This window comes from Mesoplodon densirostris, chromosome 14, assembly GCF_025265405.1.
Source record: "Mesoplodon densirostris isolate mMesDen1 chromosome 14, mMesDen1 primary haplotype, whole genome shotgun sequence".
NCBI lineage: Eukaryota > Metazoa > Chordata > Mammalia > Artiodactyla > Ziphiidae > Mesoplodon > Mesoplodon densirostris.
In genome coordinates this window covers 72,569,193-72,592,112 of record NC_082674.1, presented here as the reverse complement: position 1 = coordinate 72,592,112, position 22,920 = coordinate 72,569,193, and the positions used below count along the sequence as shown (strand labels likewise).

The 22,920-nt window shown below is 41.6% G+C and overlaps 2 protein-coding genes across 2 annotated transcripts in view; both read left to right on the top strand.

Moving 5' to 3' along the window:
- The window catches only part of LOC132501387 (zinc finger protein 226-like), a 91,957-nt gene extending 75,241 nt beyond the window's left edge, over nt 1-16,716 (top strand). The window contains 2 exon segments of the mRNA XM_060116970.1: nt 8,164-8,202; nt 16,423-16,716. Of these exon segments, the coding sequence (XP_059972953.1) occupies nt 8,164-8,202; nt 16,423-16,716 (333 nt within the window).
- Nucleotides 1-22,920, top strand: part of LOC132502197 (lipoyltransferase 1, mitochondrial-like) — a 130,063-nt gene that overhangs the window by 73,288 nt on the left and 33,855 nt on the right. The gene's annotated exons all lie outside the window — the stretch shown is intronic.

The window sequence follows — 22,920 nt, the reverse complement described above, 5'->3', positions numbered from 1 at the left end:
GCTCGGCATTTAACAACTGGTTTAATTCCTTATCATAAATATACAACCAGGCCAGAGGCATCCAATATTTATAATAAATATCAGTGACATGATAGTATCATCATGAGACCTCTGTGTATTCTTTCTGATTCAGATGAAACCCAAATTTTCTGTCTCCCCACAAAACTTACTTTTTCTATTTTCATGCATTGACTGCATAATTGATTTTGGAGAGCTGTTCCATCTGTGTTTTGAGTTGGGCTGAAGTAAGCAGTCTCCCTCTCAGTGGGTATGCCTACTCATAACTCAGACAAAATACAGCATGGAATACACATTGGATGTTTTGGTTTTATCTATCAGGTTGATTTACAAATGATGCCAGCGGTTGTATCGTCAAAAGAGCAGCTTTCAAACTTTTTTCCCCCCAGTGATTGATTCCTTTTACAAATATAATTTTCTGTAGAACTCCGAAGTATAAACTATATTATGAATATACTGATCTGACAGGCAGGTCGCTGAAAATGGTAATGGACTGCTGTGTGCTCTCAGGACACTCTGCAGTTATTATTTACCCAGAAACCCATGGGAGGTATAGTAAGAAATCCCATTTCAAAATTGCATCACCAACAATGCCTAACTACTGCTTGTTTTTTTTTTTTAATTTTTATATTTTGCGGTACGCGGGCCTCTCACTGCTGTGGCCTCTCCCTTTGCGGAGCACAGGCTCCGGACGCGCAGGCTCAGTGGCCACGGCTCACGGGCCTAGCCGCTCTGCGGCACGTGGGATCTTCCCAGACCGGGGCACAAATGCGCATCCCCTGCGTCGGCAGGCGGACTCTCAACCACTGCGCCACCAGGGAAGCCCTTGTATTTCTTATCATAAGCATCAAAGTCAGGGAAGAAGCACACAAAACTTCTAATAGGTACTAAAAGATTTATAACTAAGTAATATTAAAACATTACCTGTTAGAAATTAGTTATTGAGTAATTGACTATGATGTGGTAAGACTGGGTTCCAGGTAGATGAGTCTGAATTTTACATGGTATAGAAATTGGAGGGGCATGTTATTGTAGAAGTGGGTTACTGATATGGGAAAACGGAATTCTCTTATTATATAAATCTTAGAGAAGGGACAGTTTACCGTGATAAACTTAAATGATATGTACTTAGCCAGTTGTACCAATAGGCCAGTCTGTGCGATGTTCAAGGAACATGGATTTTCCATTCTCTGAGGTCCTATCCAGTTGCATGAAACCCAGAATGGTGTCTCATCTAACCCTTTATGATCCTGAAAACTGTTTGTCACCCTGAAAATCCAGCATGATTCCCCAACATGATTGCAAAATCTGCCATTAATCAAGCAGCCCTTGTAACCTGGCTCTAGCAGTTTCTCACTATACCACTAGCACCATCTTGCCTCATTGCCCAAAGGTTGCATGATAAGACTAGGTACTGCACATGCCCAGTATGGACTGGTTTAGCATGTAGGCTTTGACAAAGGCTTTCACAGACATGAGGACTTGATTACACATCTTTAGAAATGAGAGCAAACCAGGTACTGCTGTTTTAAAAAAATGACCAGGGCCAGTCGACACACTTACTAATAAATAACATATTTAAAGTAAGGTCATTTATATACACAAATTTGGTAGGAGTCTTACACTGAGATTTGCAGACAAGAATGAGTTAACCAGACATGCCTTGCAAGGGGGTTCACCAAAATGTGTTAAAACCTAATATATATCACTTGTGAGTCAGTGACTCCTAGAATATTCCCACAGTGTTAAAATAGACATTAAAAATAAAAAATTTGGACTAAATTATTTGTATGTAACACCTGAAACAACTATGCAGAATTTTAGGGCTTCTAGAAACATAGCTTAAAAATAAATCCTAAAATGAGGTCCCTGGCTTGGAGAATTTGGATTATTGCCATTTTACCAATGGAGAAAAAGCAAACAAATCAAAAAATGACTTAGGCATGATTACATAGTAACTCAATGGCAGGCCTGAAGAGTGGAACTCAGGGTTTCTGTGCTGAAATCCAGGAATCCAATGAGCTAAACTTCCAGTAAGTAGAGTATAGCACTGAAGTTCCAGACGACAGCTATATCATTGAGTTTGGTGTAAAATAAAATTCATTTCATTCAAGTGAGAACTGTTAGTTGCTCAAAAATAATATTGGGATATAACTTCCTATTACTTTGACTTTGCTCCTAATCCATGTCTGATGGCTTGGTAACGATAAAAAATCCAAGTGTAAAGTTATGTGCAGGAATACTCATTAGACTTGGAGGACAGAACCAGTAATGGGAAGGAATTGTAGGCTACTGTCTTAGGCTGTGAAGTCATTCATAATAAGTTTCTTATTAGCTTTTGGGCCACCATGTTGTACTGAATATCAAGCGTTAATCAACTCAGCTTGTAGACTGTAAAGTGTCTATAGGAAACAGTGTCATTTGATTTTCCCTAAAGTGATGCTGAAGCACATGGGCAATAGATGAACATTTTAAAGGACCATCATTTAAAGAAATGCTTTTCCTCAAAGAGTGAAATTCAGAACAACCTATTCTAGCCTTAAAGTTCGGATGGCTCTTTGTTTGCATCCAACTTCATTCTGATGGGAAATTTTGGACAGTCCCCTTCCCTCATTGTGGAGAGTCAGGGGGAGCTCAGATAAGGTGCTTGCCTTGAAAATGCATGATGAAGTTTGTGTAGTGAAGGAAGATGTAGGGGTGAGTATTCACTAAAGGCGTTTAGTTTTCTCATTCAGAAGATAAGTTCAGATTTTCCCAAAAGGTAGGAAAAGATCTAGAAATGGAAGACAAAGCTGAGAGTAGAAGTAGGACAATGTGAGGTCAGGTGGGCATGGAGCATGGAAGGATCTCTTTTTCTTTTTGTTGATTTTCAACTGGTTTATTGGCTTTATTGGTGTATTAGTTTTGGAGAGAAGGTGTGAACGTAGGCTTTGTGTACGTACAATCTTCTCGTTTCCTTTTACTGAGAATCTCTGGTACAGGGTGGGATTAGGATCAGTGATAGTGGGTATGAGTCAGCAAAGGAACAGATCTCAAGAAATAGTTCAATTGAAGAATTTTAATAACGAACTAATAATTTCATAAGAAGATAGGGCATGTTTCAGCCCACAAAGGGAATATTTTATTGAAAAATATACTCTCTCCATAGTATGTGCTTGTACCCACTGGGGTAATTCTGGGAGTTAGATAATGCTTTGAAGTTAGTTGGGTGGTTTGAAGGTTTCTACCACTCTGTTCCTGAAAAGGTGTTTTTCATCTTTCTTTTTGATAATAATGCTTACAGGCTTTGTAGAGTAGATACAATGATGCAGAATAAACTCAATAGATAGAACAAATAGGTAGCTAAAATACCTCTCAATGGAAGGGGACCAAATGCATTGTGAATAACCAAGTGTTCATTTTATTCCAAGGAGGGGGTTGGGTAAATGACCCTGGTTCTGTGCCAGATGTTGTTTAACAACTGGAGCTAGTGGCGATGGAGTCTTGCTGTGTCACTTCAGAAAGGACGTGTTGACTACCATTGTCAGTCTCTCTGGTGGCAGTCTTTGTCGTCATTCGCCACAGCCGAGAAGGCAGGCGTCTCACACAAAGTTGTTTAGTTGACAGATGTTTCTTGCGTGGAAGCTCTGAGTTAGCTACCTTTGTAGAGTTTCCTGTCTAGCTCAAGCTGGGACTACAGGAACCATTCAGCAAACGAACACTGACTCTACCAGCTGTTCCATCTACAGCACACGGAGGCTTTTCAGCTTGTCTGAAGCCTGGTACAATTTGTCTGCACAGGTGCTGCAGGTGGAAAGGTATATTAGACTCTCATTAACGCTGGCATTTCACTAGAGGCATTCAAGCCTCCCAGAGCTGGAAAGGGTTGCACTCTTAAATGTTAGGATTCAAAGGACATTCAGATCTTAAGGAGAGAAGCAGGGACATGTAGGCAATGGCCCTCTTTGTTTATAATGTCTCCTTGGTTTCTGAACTCATTCAGTGTTTTGTCCTCCCCTGCCGCTCTGGATGCTGCCGTGCCAGATTCATTAACTGATTAACCCCCCTTTTCGTTTTCATGTGAAATGATTCTAACGTTTAAGTAATGAACCCTGGTCTCACTGGTGTGCTGCTGACCTTGGGCTTGTTTTGAATTTGCTAGGTGGCTGCAGTTTACTCTTCAAGCCTTGCCTAAAGTTATCATTCTGTGATGAGATATGAAGAAAATCGGTTAGAAATGGTCCAAAAGACTGAACCAATACAGGAATGGATGATTTTTTTCACCCAAACAGAGATGGAAGAGAGGGAAGTAGGATAACTGCATCTTGGTGGGACATGGCATGTCTGAAGTGAGTGGGAAAGGGAGACGAATATGGAAATTCTTTAGCCCTTGCAGTAGAGACGGGGGGTAGAGGGATAGCTTTAAGTTCCCTTTAGTTTATTTAAGAAATGATTTTATCCTCACATCTGAATGGTCTGAGTACAAATCCAAGTTAATTACAGTGGAACCCGTTGGACTCCTGATGTTATGGTGGGAGTCCTATACCTGCTTTATGAGTTGGCTGCATAAGATGGGTCTTTGATTCTATTCTGTGTTTCTGTTAGAAAGGATGTTAGGATAGTGACGTATCTTAGGGGTATCAGTGCATTGTGCTGTGATACTCCTTCTTGTCTTTCCTTCTCTCCCCACCTTCTTCCTTCTCCTCAGAACATATAGAAGCCAGAAATGTCCTAACTTCTTTTTACCTTCAATCTTTAAAACATTGACCATGTCCCTGGCTCTGTGCCAGGCAGTGTTGCTTCATTACCCCATTTACTATCCTCAGCAAGCAGCAGAAGTAAGCATTATCAGCACCACGTTACAGACAGGAAATTGGGGCTCAGAGAGGTAACGACACTGATGTCCGGTCGTGTAACTAACAAGTGATAAGGCTGAGATTCAGATCCATATCTCACTCCAAAAGCCGCCTTTCCCCCACGTGACTGAGGTGCATGGACTTTCAATCCGTGTTGTCTTTAGAAAACTTTGGAGAGAGACCAAGTCCTTGACTTGGGTTAGAAAGGAGTTTCATAGACCTGCATCTCAAAATGCTTAAATTACTGAAATAAGAAACAGTAAGAAGTCCAGACCTTCTCCACATTTGGAATCGTTGTTCTTCCCATAGTCTTGTGTCTGTTTCATCAAATATGAGTTGATTATGTTTCAATAACAAAGGCCACTGAAACGTAAAGCTGGGTGATTTAAAGTCATCTTTCGAGGCTTGACAGTCAGTGAATGTTTTATTCTCCTCTGTTGCTATGTCACAAGGACAAACGTAGATCTGATTATAAAATGCAATTGTGTTCCTCTCCGTATTCTACACAGAAAGTGTTATTAAGCCGTGGTGACCTTTACTCCCAAGAAACGTGGTTGGCGAGTCACAGAAAGTGTGAGCAATTGCTCCCCCATGAAGCCCTGCTCCTGTGAATGGAGAGACGTCTTTTGGTAAAATGTAGCCATCTGGGAGGATTTAGGAAGGTTGAATACTGAGAAGTAAAGTGATGTGGGTCTTATGGATGGTTGTTGTGAAGTAGATCATTTGTCTAAATCCCAAACCCTGAAATGGCTATCTCTATGAAATGGAACATAGCTTTTATGATATGAATATTCAGTGAGCTGACATCAATAAAAAGAGGAATAAAAAGAAGAAAAGCACATAGGTCAGTTACATTTTTCCCACCTGGAGAGGTCTTTGCCGCTGAAGCTTGGCATGTCTCTGGACGCAGAGCATCCTTCTGGTGTGTGCTTCAGGCATTGTGCGCAGGTGTCTGGTTCCCATTGTGCTGCCAGTGGGCTGGGGGGCCACTTGCTGATGGAGCTCATTGGCAGCTCTTTGTGTATCTTCCTGCTCCCACGAAGCATCATGTCTTTATCTTCTTCCTTCACTGCCTACCTCAGGCACAGCAGGGGGATTGGATCCTCTAGCACCACCATGAACTTGAGAGCTTTGCCTCTGCTCTTAAATCTTGCCAAAAGCTTAATTGACACGTTTTCTTGAAAATTCTTTTTTACGTTATAACTAAATCTTTTGGAGCTTTTTCCAGGTTACTTTGTTGGAGTTTTCTCTTACTTGCTGTGAATTTGCTCTTAGTTCTCAATTCGTGGAAGTATCAAATTTGGTCTGTCTTTTATTCATGGTTAATTTTACGTTATTCATTATCCATTGATATTGTAACTCCTTTAAGCATATTTAATGGTGGTACACGTCATGCCAAACACGTCTGAGTTTCTCAGATCCATCTGAAGCAGAGAGGATGAAAAAAAAAATCAGAATCTTCACTTTTCCAGAGGAAGGGGGGCCAGACCTTCTAATATTGTAAAATGTGTGAAATCATTGCTGTCTCCAACCGCAAGATTGTTTCAGCATCCATGAGGCAATTTTATGTGTTTTTGGAATGAGATCCTTTAGTTTCTCTCTGTATTACATTTAGTGTCTGATAAACAATCCCTACTGTCTACACTTTTGTCCTGTTAGTAGTCTAAAGACTTCATTCTCACAAACTGTACCAGTTGACTTTTATCTCCCCTGTTACAATAAGTAGTTTGATGTCTGTTATAAGTAGCCTTGCCAGTAATGTTCGAGAATCATCAGGTTCACTAAAATCCCTTTGGGCTGAAATGTTTTCAGTATTCCTGCTCACCTCATTGTGTTCAGCCAGCCCTTCTAAGCTTTCTTTAACGTTTCCATTGATTTCCTTCCTAAGTCACAGTCCCTATGACCAGTCCTGCCATTGCAGGTGCACTCAGAGTTCACCCTGGTGGATCACAGGTTCTCATGTCTATCAAATGAAGTGGGATGATACTGTAAAGAAGAAATACGTTAAGTCCGTACGGCTGGCATCTCATGAAACTCACTTGGCATGTGGGCTAACATGCTTTCATGATTTTATAGTCTTTGTTTTTAAAAAATGTTTGAAAACATTGTGGTAAAATATACATAACATGTAATTTACCATTTTAACCATTTTATAAAAAGGTATACACTTCAGTGGCATTCACACTGTTGTGCAACCATCACTACTATCCACTTCGAGGACGTTTTTCATCTCGTAAGATGGGAACCCGGTACTCATTAAACAATAACTCCTCTTTCCTCCCTTCCCCCAGCCCCTGGCAACTATCATTCTACTTTCTGTCTCTATGAATTTGACTATTCTAGGTATCGTATATAGGTGAGGTAATGTACAGTATTTGTCCTTTTGTGACTGGCTTATTTCACTTCACATACTATCTTCAAGGTTCATCCACGGTGTAGCATGTGTCAGAATTTCTTTCCTTTTTAAGGTTGCATAATATTTCACGCTAGGTGTATACCACATTTTCTTTATCCATGCATGCGTTGATGCACAATTGGGTTGTTTCCGCCTTTTGGCTATTGTGAATACTACTGCTATGAATGTGGGTGGGCAAATATGTTTTCACATCCTTGCTTTCAATTCTTTTGGGTATATATCCAAAAGTGGAATTGTTGGATCAGATAGTAACCCTATTTTTAATTTTTTGAGGAACTGCCATACTACTTTCCACAGTGTTGCACTGTTTTATATTCCCACCAGCAGCGCACAAGAGTTCCGATTTCTCCGCATCTTCACCCATAGTTATTTTCTGTTTTTTTGATAATAACCATTCTGACGAACGGGAAGTGGTGTCTCACTGTGGTTTTGATTTGTATTTCCCTAATAGTAGAGATGTAAAGCCATCTCTTCATGCGCTTATTAGATATTTGTATATTTTCTTGGAAGAAATTCCTATTCAAGTCCTTGGCCCATTTTTAAATTGAGTTGTTTGTTTGTTTTGTTGTTGAGTTGTAGGAGTTCTGTTTATATTCTTGATATTAACCCTTTGTCAGACATATAATTTGCAAATATTTTGTTTCATTCCAAGAGCTGCCTTTTCACTTTGTTGATAGTACAAAAGTTGGATGCATAAAAGTTTTAAATTTTGATATAGTCCAATTTACCTATTTTTTTCTTTTGCTGCTTCTGCAGCCTTTGTCTTTTTATATTCAATCTTTTATAGTGTTTTTATCTTGAAAGAATAATCTTGGTTATTTTACTCTTTCCTCAAGATTCATGTTATAGACCTTTACTTAACCTCACTGCTAAGCATGCTTTTCACTCTCACAGACACTAAAATCTAGCCTGGAGTGTTGCTCCACGCGGAAGGTGAGTGGGCAGGCTGCAAGGGACCTTACATCCGCATGCTTTTACTTAGGCTTTCTCTAGGTTGAAGTTGTGTTACAAACAATAACGTATGATTTGGTTTGTTGGATAGCCTCAGAATTCCACTTTCTTTTCCATCCATGTATTCACTGTTCATTGGTGCTTGTATTTTCTATTTGTGCAGTTACTTTTCTATTAGTGTTATCTGAAAAATTAATGAGTATTCTAGATACCCTCATCTAGGTCAGGGTTTTTTTAACTTCTTTCTTTAAAGCACTTGAACTCCTTTTCTAACCAAAGCTTAAGTAGAAGCTCAGTACAGTGGGTAAGAGCAGTGGTTACTCAGGAGCAGGGAATGAAGATGTTCAGCTCACTGCTTTCCCTCCTCCAGCCCTTGAACCTTTCCCTTTGAACCTGGATGGAGGCTCTGTGGAGCCGAGTTTGCTCAGGACAGAAAAGCCTGTTGATAAGGCAGGAGATGAATTACAGTCATTCACTTCCCACTTCTCCAGTCCTCCTTACATCAAAGCAATTCAACTTTTGTATGGTAAATGTATTTAGGAATCCATGTACTATTCAGCTTAAACTACAGGGTTCTCTCAAACTGGAAATCAAATAAACAAACATCCCCCCACCCCCTCAAAAAAACCAGGTTTCTCTGCCTGAAATTGTTGTTCAGAAACCTCCAATCGACTTTACTGACCAAAACGATAACCCACACATGCCAAGGACTTGTAACCATGATACATGATACACTTCTTGGGACACCCCATTGTGCATAGTGACCCATTTTATTGATGAGTATTTCACATAGGAAGATTCAAAAGCCAGAGGAGAGTCCCCTGGTAAGGAGGCCACCTACTGAGACACAGGAAACTTAATTTTGATCCACAGACATTTTAAACTAGAAAGGAACTTGGAGATCGGTAGCCCAAGAGGCAGCAAGAGTGGTGTGTTTGGTTTGCACAGAATTTAAAAAATTAGTTGCCAGCATTAAAAAAAAACCCAGCAGTGTTTATATAAACATTACAAATAAAGATAAAAATCTTGATTTTAGCCTCTCTTGGAAAAATCATAACATGTGACACTAGGCCCATGGTCCTGTATGGCACTGATGAATTACAGGAGGCCTTTAAAAACTCCCAGTGTCGGGCTTCCTTGGTGGCGCAGTGGTTGAGAGTCCGCCTGCCGATGCAGGGGACACGGGTTCGTGCCCCGGTCCGGGAAGATCCCACATGCCATGGAGCGGCTGGGCCCGTGAGCCATGGCCGCTGAGCCTGCGCCTCCGGAGCCTGTGCTCCGCAACGGGAGAGGCCACAACAGCGAGAGGCCCGCGTACCGCAAAAAAAAATTTTTAAAAATAAACTAAAATCCCAGTGTCCAGTCTGCATCCCAGACAAATTAAATGATATTCTCTGTGGTTAGCACTCAGACGTCAGTATATATTTAAAAAATTGTACTAAAAACACATGACAGTGATTATCATCTAAGTCATTTTAAGCGTACAGTTTAGTGTGTTTTTTTTGTTTTTTTTTTTTGTTTTTTTTTTGTTTTTTTTGTTTTTTTTTGCAGTACACGGGCCTCTCACTGCTGTGGCCTCTCCCATTGCGGAGCACAGGCTCCAGACGCGCAGGCTTAGCGGCCATGGCTCACGGGCCCAGCCGCTCCGCGGCATGTGGGATCTTCCCAGACCGGGGCACGAACCCGTGTCCCCTGCATCAGCAGGCGGACTCTCAACCACTGTGCCACCAGGGAAGCCCCAGTTTAGTGTTTTAAGTGTATTCACATTGTTGTGCAACAGACTTCTAGAACTTTTTCATCTTGCAGAACTGAAACTCGATACCCATTAAACACTAATTCCCCCACCCTCCTTCTTCCAGCCCTTCCTTGGCAACCACTTTTCTACTTTCTGTTTCTATGATTTTGAGTACTCTACATACTTCATATGAGAGGAGTCATACAGTATTTGTCCTTTTGTGACTGGCTTATTTTGCTTAGCATCATGTCCTCAGGATTCATCCATGTTGTCGCATTTGACAGGATTCCCTTCTTTTTTTTAAGGCTGTATAATATTTCATTGTTTGTATGTCCATTCATCTGTGCAGGAATATTTTGTTTGCTTCCACCTCCTGACTATTGTGAATAATGTTGCAGAGTGTGCAGATTTATTTCTGAGATCCTGCTTTGAATTATTTTGCATATAAACCCAGAAGTGGGATTGCTGGATCATATGGTAATTTTATTTTTAATTTTTTGAGGAACTTCTGTACTATTTTCTATAGTGGCTGCACCATTTCTCATTCCCAGCAAGAGGGCACAGGGTTCTAACCTCTCCATGTCCTCTCCAACACTTGTTATTTCTGTTCTTTTGACAGTGGCCATCCCAATGGGTGTGAGATAATGTCTCATTGTGGCCTTGATTTGCATTTCTCTTAAGTTTAGTGATGTTGAGCATCTTTTCATATGCTTGTTGACCATTTGTATATCTTCACTGGAGACTTGTCTATTCAAGTTCTTTGCACTTAAAAAATCAGTTATTTGTGGTTTTTTTTGTTGAGTTGTGGGAGTTCCTCAGATATTTTGGATATTAATCCCACATTAGATATAAGATTTTCAAATATTTTTCCCATTCCAATAGGTTGCCTTGTCATTCTGTTGATTGTTTCCTTACCTGCATGGAAGTTTTAAAATTTGATGTAGTCCTATTTGTCTACTTTTGCATTGTTGTATGTGCTTTTAGTATCATATCCCAGAAATTATTGCCAAATGTAATGTCCTAAAGTTTTTACCCTATGCTTGCTTCTAGGAGTTTTATAGTTTTGGTCCTGTACTTCTTTCTTTCTTTTTTTTCTTTTTTTTTTTTTTGCGGTACGCGGGCCTCTCATTGTTGTGGCCTGTCCTGTTGTGGAGCACAGGCTCCGCACGCGCAGGCTCAGCGGCCATGGCTCACGGGCCTAGCCGCTCCGCGGCATGTGGGATCGTCCCGGACCAGGGGAACGAACCCATGTCCCCTGCATCGGCAGGTGGACTCTCAACCACTGTGCCACAGGGAACCCCTGTACTTCGTTCTTTAATTTATTCTTTTGCAAGTAGATATCCAGTTTTCCAATATCATTTGTTTAAGAGATTGTGTTTTCCCCATTGTGTATTTTTGGCACCTTTGTCAAAAATCGTTTGGCCATATAAGCAAGGGTTAATTTCTAGGCTCTCTACTCTGTTAAATTGGTCTAAATGTTTTTCTACAAGTACCATACCACTTTGATTGCTGTTGCTTTGTACTGTGTTTTGAAATCAGGAAGTGTGAGGCTTCTTTTACAAGATTGTTATGGCTACTTGAGGCTCCATAAGAATCATAAGATATTTTTCTGCTACTGGGATTTTGATCGGAATTGCATTCAATTTGTAGATTTCTTTGGGTAGCGTGGCCATTTTAACGATATTCCAATCCTTGAGCATGGGATGTCTTTCCATTTATATACAAATACAATCTTCCTTGATATCTTTAAGCAGTGTGTTGTAGTTTTCAATGTACAAGTTTTTCACCTTCTTGGCTAATTTTATACCTAAACATTTTCTCCTTCTTGATGCTGCTGTAAGTGAGATTATTTTCTTAATTCTCTTTCAGATTGATCATTGTTAATATATAAAAATGCAACTGCATTGTGTTTGTTAATTTTGTATTCTGCAACTTTGCTAAAATTATTTCTTGGGTTCAGCAGGTTTGTTTGTGTGTGTGTGTGTGTGTGTGTAATCTTTAGGAATTTTTGTGCCTAATATGTCATCTGTAAACAGAGATCATTTTACTTCTTCCTTTCAAATTTGGATGCCTTTTATTTTATTTTTGTGTGTGTCTGATTTCTCTGGCTAGGACATTTAGTACTATGTTGAATAGTAGTGATGAGAGTGGGTATCTTTTCCGTCTTCCTGGCCTTAGAGGAAAAGCTTTAAGTCTTTCACTGCCAAGTATGATGTTAGCTGTCGGTTTTTCATATATGGCTTTTATTATGTTGAAGTACTTTCCTTCTATTAATAGTTCGCTGTGTTTTTATCAGGAAAGGGTATTAAACTTTTGTCAAATGTTTTTTCTACATCAGTTGATATAATCACGTGGTTTTGTCTTTCCTTCTGTTAATTTGCTGTATTACAATGATTGATTTTCATATGTTTCATCATCACTGCATTTCATTTGGGCATGGTGTATAGTACTTTTTCTTTTTTTTTTTTTTGGCGGTATGTGGGCCTCTCACTGTTGTGGCCTCTCCCGTTGTGGAGCACAGGCTCCAGACGCACAGGCCCAGCGGCCATGGCTCACGGGTCCAGCCGCTCCTCGGCACGTGGGATCCTCCCAGACCGGGGCACGAACCCGCCTCCCCTGCATCGGCAGGCGGACGCTCAACCACCGCGCCACCAGGGAAGCCCGTATAGTACTTTGAATGTGCTGTTAAATTCAGTTCTCAAACTTTTGGGGGTTGTGAATCCCATTGAGAATCTATGAAAGACATAGACTCTCTCTCGGGTAAATGAATTTCAGCACATAGAGTATTTTAGAAATAAGTTTGAAGGCTTCGTAGAGTGCCCGGAAGTTCTTCTTGGGGTCCTCTAAGGACAACTAACCTTTGTTGTCTGATTACCATGCTAAGAACTATGTGATGCATGTTACCTGAGTCATCTCAATTAATTCCAGCAATGACCTGATGAGACAGGTTCTATGTTATACTCATTCTATAAGATGAGGAAATGGAGGAAGTAAGCAGAGGAGCTGAGATGAAAACCTAGACAGTCTGGTGCCAGAGCTGGAGACCCATGGAGTTCAGTTTGAGACCCCTTGGTTTGGAGAATTTGATTTGATTCTAGGCTGAATTCTAATCTGAAGGAGCATCAAGAGTATTGGACAATTATGGGGGTTCTGAGTCACCAAGGGACTCAACGGTGTGATCCATAGATCAGCAGCTTTTGACATCACCTGAGTGCTTGTTACAAATGCAAGCACTCAGTTAACACCCCAGAACTCTAGAATTTTAACAAGATCCTTCAGGAGGTTTGTGTGCACATGAAAGTTTGAGAAGCATTGGCTTAGGCCCCGTGGCATTAACAATTTTGACACCCTCTGAGACCATTTCGAACTTAAAATTAAATTTTTGGTAGCTTTGGGTGATATTGCTTATTGGTTCCTGGTGAACTGACTGATAGTGATGGTTGTGGGGAAGGTGATATCGGGAGAGGTGGAGTCAGCCCTAAATGAGCGTGTGTGACAGCAACATATTTGCACCCAGTATGTCCCCCTTCTCCGAGGTCACTGTAAGGTCTCTTTCGAATATTCTTTTAAAATGATAGCATTCTAGAATTGAGAAACAAATGGATGAAAGTGCCATTCTGACTTGTTAGCTGCATGCCTTCCAGCAGCACAGGCTGATTCTGGGTAGTACTAGGCTATGGAGAGCCATCAAAGCTTCAAAAGGAAAAGCTTTCATCTCTCGTGAGTATTTCCTGCCAGGCACCATTGCTGTGGTAGGTCTTTAAGGACCAGTGGGGGTGTGTCACTCCTGGGGAGCAGGTGTCCTCTGAGCTGATTGCCTGCGGCCCCCTCCTGATACCCTTACTCTGTGACCCGATTTCTGACCTCCAATGTTGGCTGTTGTCTTAGAGCCCCGCTCAGCTTTGGCGTCAGTGCCTCCCTTGGAATCGATTGCCTCTTGGATTGTTACCGTCTTCAGTTGGATTCTGCAAGTAATCCCTTTCTTGTTTTTGAACTCTAATAAGTTGAACTTCCTATGGCTAAGTGATGGCATATCCCTAAGCCAGAGCTTTTACCAAGCAGTAGTTCTTACACTCAGATCTCCCCTCATGTGGGACCTTCTTTGTCATCGAGAGCAGTCATTATGATTAATTCAGAGGATCACAGGAAAGGACTTTTTTTTTAACCCTTTCAGGTACATTCTGGAGTGTAGGAACATCCTGTAGAATAGTGAGGTTAAATGAGTACAATGTCCTCACAGACAGGCTTTTTTGATGAGAACTCGAGTCCAGCAAAGAGTTTGTAGTTAATTTAATAGGTTCTGGGATAGAGATTGGACTTTTGTGATGATGAGTGAAGAGATTATCATTTGGATACTAGGAGAGCTGTGTGTGCTTTTCTTTTCTCTGAGCATGGAGCGTGAAATCTATTTAGAGGTGTAACCATGAGCCCCAAATGAGAAGTCTCTTAGAACAAGAAACAAAAAAGGCACTGCTAATAATTGTGATTCCTGTACCAAGAGTGCTCTGTGAAAGCGGTGCTAAGAACTCCCCTTTAAAAGCATCATATGTCATTAGATTTTAAAGTTCAGTACAACTTCCTCAGCTGATAAAGCTGGAGGACACACTGTTTCAGAATGTTTAATATGGGGTTCTATATTTGAGTTAACTAGACGGGGAACACAGAGAGAAAATTGAAATTATAGACATTTATATGATTACCACTGAAGTATATTGATATTTGGCATGGAAATATTATCCCCTAAAATGCAAGGAAATGCACATCCTGGACATTAGACAAACACAGATACCATTGAATATGTGGGTCCTGAGAATTTTGCTTTTCCTTTAATTACTCATTTGAAACAAGTGATGACTGAAAGAGTAAGCAATATGTAGTCAGCTCTTCAGCTGGGGGAATATTTCAGTGTGAGATGTGGATCCATTAAGGTCTTTTGATGTGTAGATTAATTTTTTTTATTAACTAACCATTGTGCAGAAGTCACAGCAAATGGCTGTTTTCCACAGGAATAGAGGAACCAGTGCAAACCTTGGAAATGTCAATGTGCCAACCACCTTGAAAAGGTTGTTCAATGGAAGGTCTTTTTTAAAAGAAATTTCGGTATAGTTGATGTACAATATTATATAAGTTATGATGCAGTGTTTCACGATTTTTAAAGGTTATACTCATTTACACTTATCATAAAATATTGGCTATATCAATGGGAGATCCTAAATTGCAAGTTTACTTACAGTGCCTGGGAATGTTTCTTCATTGGGAAACACCTAATATAATTAAACTAAACTAAATTAATTCATACTCGGCTTAGTTCCAAAGAAGAGTCAAGCTGTTACAGATGTTGCTTTCCTAAAACATAGGATAATTCAAGGTTGCCTAAGGAGACAAAGTGCATCAGTTGTGGAATCATCTATGTGTCATCTGCTGATGTTTCACTAGTGATCATTGAATCATTCAGAATTCTATAAACAATATTCTTCCACCAGGGTAAAGAAGTCCGCACTGCAGTTCACTGTTTCTTGGCAGTTGTGAAAAATGCAATTGGAGAAGTTGTCAGGGACCTTAATTAAAGCTCCCTGAGTGAATCTCATGCATATGCAAATTATCCTCACTGGAGAAGCCTCTGTTTACATACTGAAGGGTCTGACAAATACTGATTGCAACTGTCCGTGTATTTTGGGGTGTTTGTCTCAAGTACCACAAACACGTTTATTCTAGTGATATTCTGAAGGGAATGGTATGAAAATAAACTCTCTAATGTTTCACAAGCTGATGTGTCAGCAGCCTTGAAATTGAGAAAAATGAGCTTTGAAAGGAAGAAATGGGTGAAGTTGGAGCAGGTGATTGGGGACCAGGAACAAGGGAAAGATAAAACATCAGTGAGTCACAGTGGTGGAAGGGCACTGACATTTTAATGGAAGAGAGTCCAAGAAAAAAGGAAATGAGAGAAACAAAGATAAATGAACAGAGAAGAAGTATTTGTCAATTTTTTCATCAGGATTTAAACTTTTTAAAAAGTATTTTTCTTTCCTTTTTGCGTTAATGTTTCTAAGCACTTGTTGATGCAACTGGCACTGTACTAGATGCTTTATTTTAAATTTTATTATTACAACCCTGTGAGGAGGCTAATAGTGTTTAAATGTGTTTAATAATGATTAAATGTGTGAGCCCTAGAGTTTGATCGTCTGGAGTTGGAATACCTGAGGTGTCACCTATTGGCTCTGTGATCTTGGGCATAGTAAGCTTTTTGTACCCCAGTTTCTTCATCTGCAGAATAGTGGCAATAATAATAATATATAATAATAATTATTATTAATAATAGAATACCAACATTATCATATTATTATGATATACTATATAACTATATATTATTATTAACCTAATCTCTTAATATTATTATATTAGTAATACTATTATTATTATGAATATTATTATTACTATATCTCGCTTTCCGGGCGGCTGGGACGCAGGTGGGCCTGGCGGGTCCGCGCGGCCTCGGGGGCCGGAACCCGGGGTCCCCGCCCGCCCCAGCGTCCGCCGCGGGTTCCCGCCGCGCGCCAAGCCCCACGCCCCGCGCTTCCGTCCTGGGTCCGCGGGACAGGCGGGCGCCGAGGTCGCTTGTGTTGCTGGTAGTGGTGCGGCGAGGATCCGGCGCCTCCGTGGAGCATGGCGGGTCAGGGGCTGGGGGCGCCGCGCCTTGCTCTGCCCTCCGCACTTTCCCGGCTCTGAAGCCTCGAGAATACGGCCAGGCAGCGGTAGTTTAACAGGGAGTTTGCCTGCTGGGAACTAGGGGCCTGCTGGGGTCTCAGTTCTTGGCTGGCCCCGAACACGAGGTTGCCAAGCGTGTGACGGCAGCAGGTAGGAGTGAGCCGCTGGTGCAGTGATGAGCAGGGAAGGAAGGACACTGGCTGTTGGCCTGTGAACCTAGGCAAGAATGACCAGCCAACACAATCCAGACCAAGGTCCGTGGGCCCAGCTCGGTCCTGTGCGGCTGGTCAGTGGAATAGACCTGCAGGTGTGGCTCTTGTCACTCTAGGGCTGGCTTCAGGACAGATGAGGCCAGGGAACCGTCCTGGATTCTCCAGGAGGGTGCTCCGGAGTGGAGCCGGGGGGGTGTGCCCGGCTCAGCACGGTGGCCACGCACGTCCAGTCTGCCGGCAAGGGCAGTGGGGAGCCGGGGGAAGTCATGGCCTTGGGAGTCTCCTCCTGCTGTAAAAGAACCCGCAGGCTTATCAAATAACTTGTGTGTGGAATGTTGGTGGGTTGAAAAGCAGTTCTGTGTGCTTTTCCCCCTTGGTGTGGATCAGCAGTGCTGAGGCAGCAGGCGTGACACAGAAGTGTGAGCGGAGACCGTCTGGAGTCCCCGAGCTCCAGGGAAACTAGAGGGGACAGCCAGCCTAGTGAAGAGGACAGGAGCTGGGGGCGGGGGCGCTGGCAGCAGCCCAGCAGGCACCCCTCGTCTCAGGGCCCTAGTCCTGGATCCAGCCGGGTGGTCAGGGGAGCTGCAAGGTCTTCTGGGTGAGCAGAGCCCACAGTCCTGAGCGGTTCTTCGCTGTGTTTGCGTCGTCTCCCCCCATCCAAGGGGAGAAATCTAGATGAGGTTTAAGAATCAGTGCTTTAAGAATGTGGATCTCATAGGTGAAACCTCGGAACACATGTTTTCAGCACAAGGTGTTAAAGTGAATGGAAGGATTCAATGCCTTTTCCAGGAGAGTGTCTCCATGTGGGCAGAAGTAGAGAATACATGGGTCTTGAATTAAAAAAAAAAAAAAAAAAAAAATATATATATATATATATATATATATATATATATCTCATAAGGTTACGGTGAGGATTAGAAGGTTAATATATGCAAAGAGTGTACACATGGAAGCACTCAATAATGACTGGCCATTGTTATTACCATTTATATTAATATTCCAGTTAAGTGGTTGAGCATCAGAAGAATCAAGTCACATTCTTAAGGTACACCAGTTAGTTTGAGACCCAGTTGAATGTGGCTTTAGTGCCTGTGCTTTTAATCACATCCCATAAGGAGACAGCAGAGCTATTTTCTAACTGCAACGTTAACTGACTCTTTTTTAAGTTACTTAAACTCTCTGATTTTGTTTGGGTTCCCCCCTAAAGCAGATTCTATGACAAGGGCTTGATGAATGGTCCCTAGGGAATGTGATGTTTCTTGAAGTGTATATGAACGATTTATTAATTAACGACTGTAGCCAAATCTGATAAAGCAGGATAAGCACAGCAGATTGGGAAGAGTGGAACAGGGAAGAAAGGAAGCCAATCCAAGGATGCAGTTTTAAGAGGGTGGCCGGGTGCAGCTGGGGCTCAATGCTAGCAGGGCCGCACTGGAGTTATACAGAATATGCCTCAGAATCGTCCACCAGGGATGGGGAAAGGTGAGTGTTTATTTCCCAGTTCCTATCCTATGTTAATCAAGCGTTGCTCCAGGGGTGTTAATTTCCTTGTACTTACAGTTTTGCACATGACCCATCACAGCCCAGAATCTCAGTGGACAGAGAAGCTTGGGCCAGAAAGCAAGTGACGGGCAGTGCAGCAGAGGTGTGTCATTTTGTCAAAGGTTATATCTGCGGCACAGCTGGTTGCCACAGCCATTTGAGCAAAGCCGTGCGCCAAGGGGTTATAAAGGTGTTTAGCACCTTCTGCCTACTGGAATACACATATTGATTCCATGAGATATTTGCTTCACGTTTGCATAGGTAAATTTTCTGTCATTCACACTCAGTTATTGAGGTGATTCAATGAGATGTGTGTACAAGTGCTCTGAAAGCTATGTCATGTAGACTATTACACTACACATGTGATATTGAGCTCTCCAAAGCTGAAGGTCAAGCAGTGGTTGAACCATTTTTTTAACCCATTAGTCTGTAGGTACTTTTGAACTCAACACCTCTCTCATTTCATGTAAGTAAGAAACCTTTCATACCTTCTTGTTGTGTGTCATCAGTCTTGACTTTCCAACCAGATTTTGGGTGGGGGGTTTATTCTGTTTCTTCAGAGTGGTTACAACACAGAGCAATCTGGATTTCAGCCGAAAAAAATCACCTCAAGACCGCAATAGGGCATACTTCACTGAATCCCAAACTGATTGCTGATGTGATCCTTTGGATTGGAAAAGTCCAAACAGTTCATCTGCCCCATCCCTGGTCATTTGGCTACTGGCTGCCTTGGATGCTGGACCCTAATATTCTAAGGTAAAAATAGAAGAGCAGAGAATAAAAGTTTATGCTGACTAGGTTAAAATCTGAGCCAGTCTGGCACTTTCTGTCTTGAGTGGAAATCAATCTGTGTTCTACTTTCAGAGCTAAAATACAGTTATGAAATGTTGAATTTTCTTTTTTAAAAAAATATCTATCTGTCTGTCTATTTATTTGGCTGTGCCAGGTCTTAGTTGTGACCTGCAGGGTCTTTGTTGCAGCGTGTGGGATCTTTTAATTGCGGCATGCGGGATCTAGTTCCCTGACCAGGGATTGAACCTGGGGCCCCCGCACTGGGAGCAAAGAATCTCAACCGCTGGACCACCAGGGAAGTCCCGAAATGTTGAATTTTCAATGTTATTTTTCTGCTTTGTGTTTGAATTCTCACTTCTTCACTTACCTGCTGTGGGATGTTGGTCACATTACTTCACCTCTTTGGGCTTCAATTTCCTCATTGCAAACTTGAGATAATATTAATAGTAAATCCAAAGAACTGTTACGAGGATGACTGTAATGTGTTTGGAACATAAAGACATTCAATTCATGTTAGCTTCTAATATTATTGTTATTATCATTATATGTTTTGACAAAGATCTGTAGGTTTATTTTTTGAGTGTTTAAATGTAATGGTTATTTCTATTAATTGAATTTAGTGATGAGCTGCTCTAATCTGACATTTATATGAAATACAGAGGCTCTTAGAATTATCTTGATGTCTTGACTGAGAGAGAAGTTTAAATGCTTTTGACCCTCTGGGGAGCCCTCTGACATCATGAAATCACATATCCTTTCTAAAGTTGATTTTCTAAACAGAAAATTGATAGCCCGGTCCATAACTGATTTAGAAACAATTGGAAAATGTCAGGTAACTTGCAAAGGAATAATGATTTTGCTGCTGCTACTGTGTATTAATAGAGGTTGTTTCCCACTTAAAGAGCTGGAAGTGCCTTGTGTTCTTATTCCAGGTACTTGACATGTACCCTGTGAAGGTGATTTGGGCACACATGGTACCTATGTAACAGATCTCTATCTCATAGACTTATGTAAAAGAATGTAAGTGTAGCCCAGTGTAATAGTCTGACCGCATTTTTAAAGCATTTTAATTAATTTATTTTTATTTTTTAAAATTAAAAAAACTTTTAAAAATTTAAAAATTTTTCTATTTTTAACGTTTTTTAAATTAAACACATTTAAAAAATATTTTAGATTTTATTTACTTTAAATTTTATCTAACCCCATTTATTTGATGTTTGCTGACATCTTAAACCTCATCCTTCCCTCCACCCTTGTGCCCCACTTCCGGGAAATCTGATAAGAAAGTCTGAGTGAGGGCTTCCCTGGTGGCGCCAGTGGTTGAGAGTCCGCCTGCCTATGCAGGGGACGCGGGATCATGCCCCGGTCCGGGAAGATGCCACATGCCGTGGAGCGGCTGGGCCCGTGAGCCATGGCCGCTGAGCCTGCGCGTCCGGAGCCTGTGCTCCGCGATGGGAGAGGCCACAACAGTGAGAGGCCCGCGTACCGCAAAAAAAAAAAAAAAAAAAAAAAAAACAGAAAAAAAAAGAAAGTCTGAGTGCTTCCACCTTTGGTGTTGATGGGAAGTTCAAGCCACACAAGCCCCTACCTGTGCACAGAGGCCCTCATACCAGCCTCACCCTCTAACCACCATAAAAGCCCCCGCAGGTCTTCTTCCAGCTCTCACAAACCATTTTCAGTCCAGCTTATGAAGACTACCCTGCTCTCCCCAGAAAGCCTCATTAAGTAAGTAATAAACCTTTCATACCCTCTTCCTGTGTGTCATCAGTCTTGACATTCCAACCAAATTTGGGGTGGGAGATCCATTCTGTTTCATCAGAGTGGTTACAACGCACAGATATTGGCGTGTACTGAAAGGAACCAGGGTTTCTTGGAGAACTAAGTCCAGGTTTGGGGCAAGGACAATACAAGGTAAGTCTGGGATATCTTGTCACACTGTCAAGCAGGGAAGTGCTCCAAGACTAATGGGATCATGTCAAAAGAATAACAGAAGCCAGGATGAAGGGGCTTCCACTTGTCAAAATGGGACAATTTGAGCATTGAAAAGAATAATGATGGTACGAGATTATATCACATTGAACATAAATCTAGAGTGATAGAAAGAAGAGGGGAAAGAGAGGGAGAGAGAAGAAATAAGTAGGAAAGCTCTTCTTTACAGAAGATTATAGTACATGTAGAAAAAGGAGAGAATTTTTTAAAAAATCACCATTTTGCACCTGAATGCAATTCAAGCAAAGATCATCAAAGAATACTAAAACTTTTGAGTAAAATGTTGTTGGAGGTGGCAAGAGGTATTATCCCATGGATTATGTGTTTCCATTGCCAAGGAAAATTAACCTTTAGAATAGATACCTGACCCAATGGGAGGCATACAGTGTCCCCTGTGTGCTATGTAGTACTTAAGCCAAAATATTTAACCTGATTCTCGTGGTGAAGAACAATTAAATATAGAATGTGGGGCATAATATAGGACAACTGTCCTGAATTTTTCAATGTTGTAAAAATAGAAACAGAAACAAAAAGAATGCTCTTCAGGAAAAGATGTAAGATACTAAAAGACAGGGCTTCCCTGGTGGCGCAGTGGTTGGGAGTCCGCCTGCCCATGCAGGGGACACGGGTTCGTGCCCCGGTCTGGAAAGATCCCACATGCCGCGGAGCGGCTAGGCCCGTGAGCCATGGCCGCTGAGCCTGCGCGTGTGGAGCCTGTGCTGCGCAACGGGAGAGGCCACAACAGTGAGAGGCCCGCGTACAGCAAAAAAAAAAAAAAAAAAAGATAAGATACTAAAAGACGTCATCGAAGGCAATGTGTGAACCTTGATTTGACCCTAGATTGAAAAAGTAAAACAATTAAAAAAAACAATTTTGGTCAACTGGGGAAATTTGAATGTGGATATATGAAAGTGATACTCTGATTATATAGGAGAACACTCATTCTTAGCAGATGTGTGATATTTAGGGATGAACTGTCATGGTGTCTGGAACTTATTTTCAAATGGTAGAGCAGGAAAGTATATATATATATACATATATATATTTTTTTTTTTTTTTTGCGGTACACGGGCTTCTCACTGTTGTGGCCTCTCCTGTTGCGGAGCACAGTCTCCACACGTGCAGGCTCAGCGGCCATGGCCCACGGGCCCAGTCCCTCTGCGGCATGTGGGATCTTCCCGGACCAGGGCATGAACCCGCGTCCCCTGCATCGGCAGGCGGACTCTCAACCACTGCGCCACCAGGGAAGCCCTGAGTATATAATTTTGAAAAGCTCCTCCCACCCAAGGAGTTTCTTCAGACCCCGAGGAAAAGTCTCTAGTTGGGAGGGGAGATGTTTTCCCGTACATGTATTGAGCACCTCATATGTAACAGGTGCAAGTCACCATTCAAAGCGTCCTTTATGTGTGTCATTTAATCCTTAATGATGATAACACACACTTGTATAGAACTTCCTCTGTGCCAGACTCTGTTCTAGTTAGTTTACATACATTCACCCATTTAAATCCTCATCACGAAGTGTATGAAGTTGGTAATATAATGATCTTCCTTTTGCAGGTGACCACTGAACCTTAAAGGAGAAACAAACATAGTGCCCTAGGGCCTAGGGCTGATCTCAATATTCATAAACCAGGACAGGACAATCATCTTCTCTTGACAGATGAGGAAGATGGGGTTCTAACAGGCTAAGGAAAACTGCCCACAGTCACAGAACAAGTAAATAAC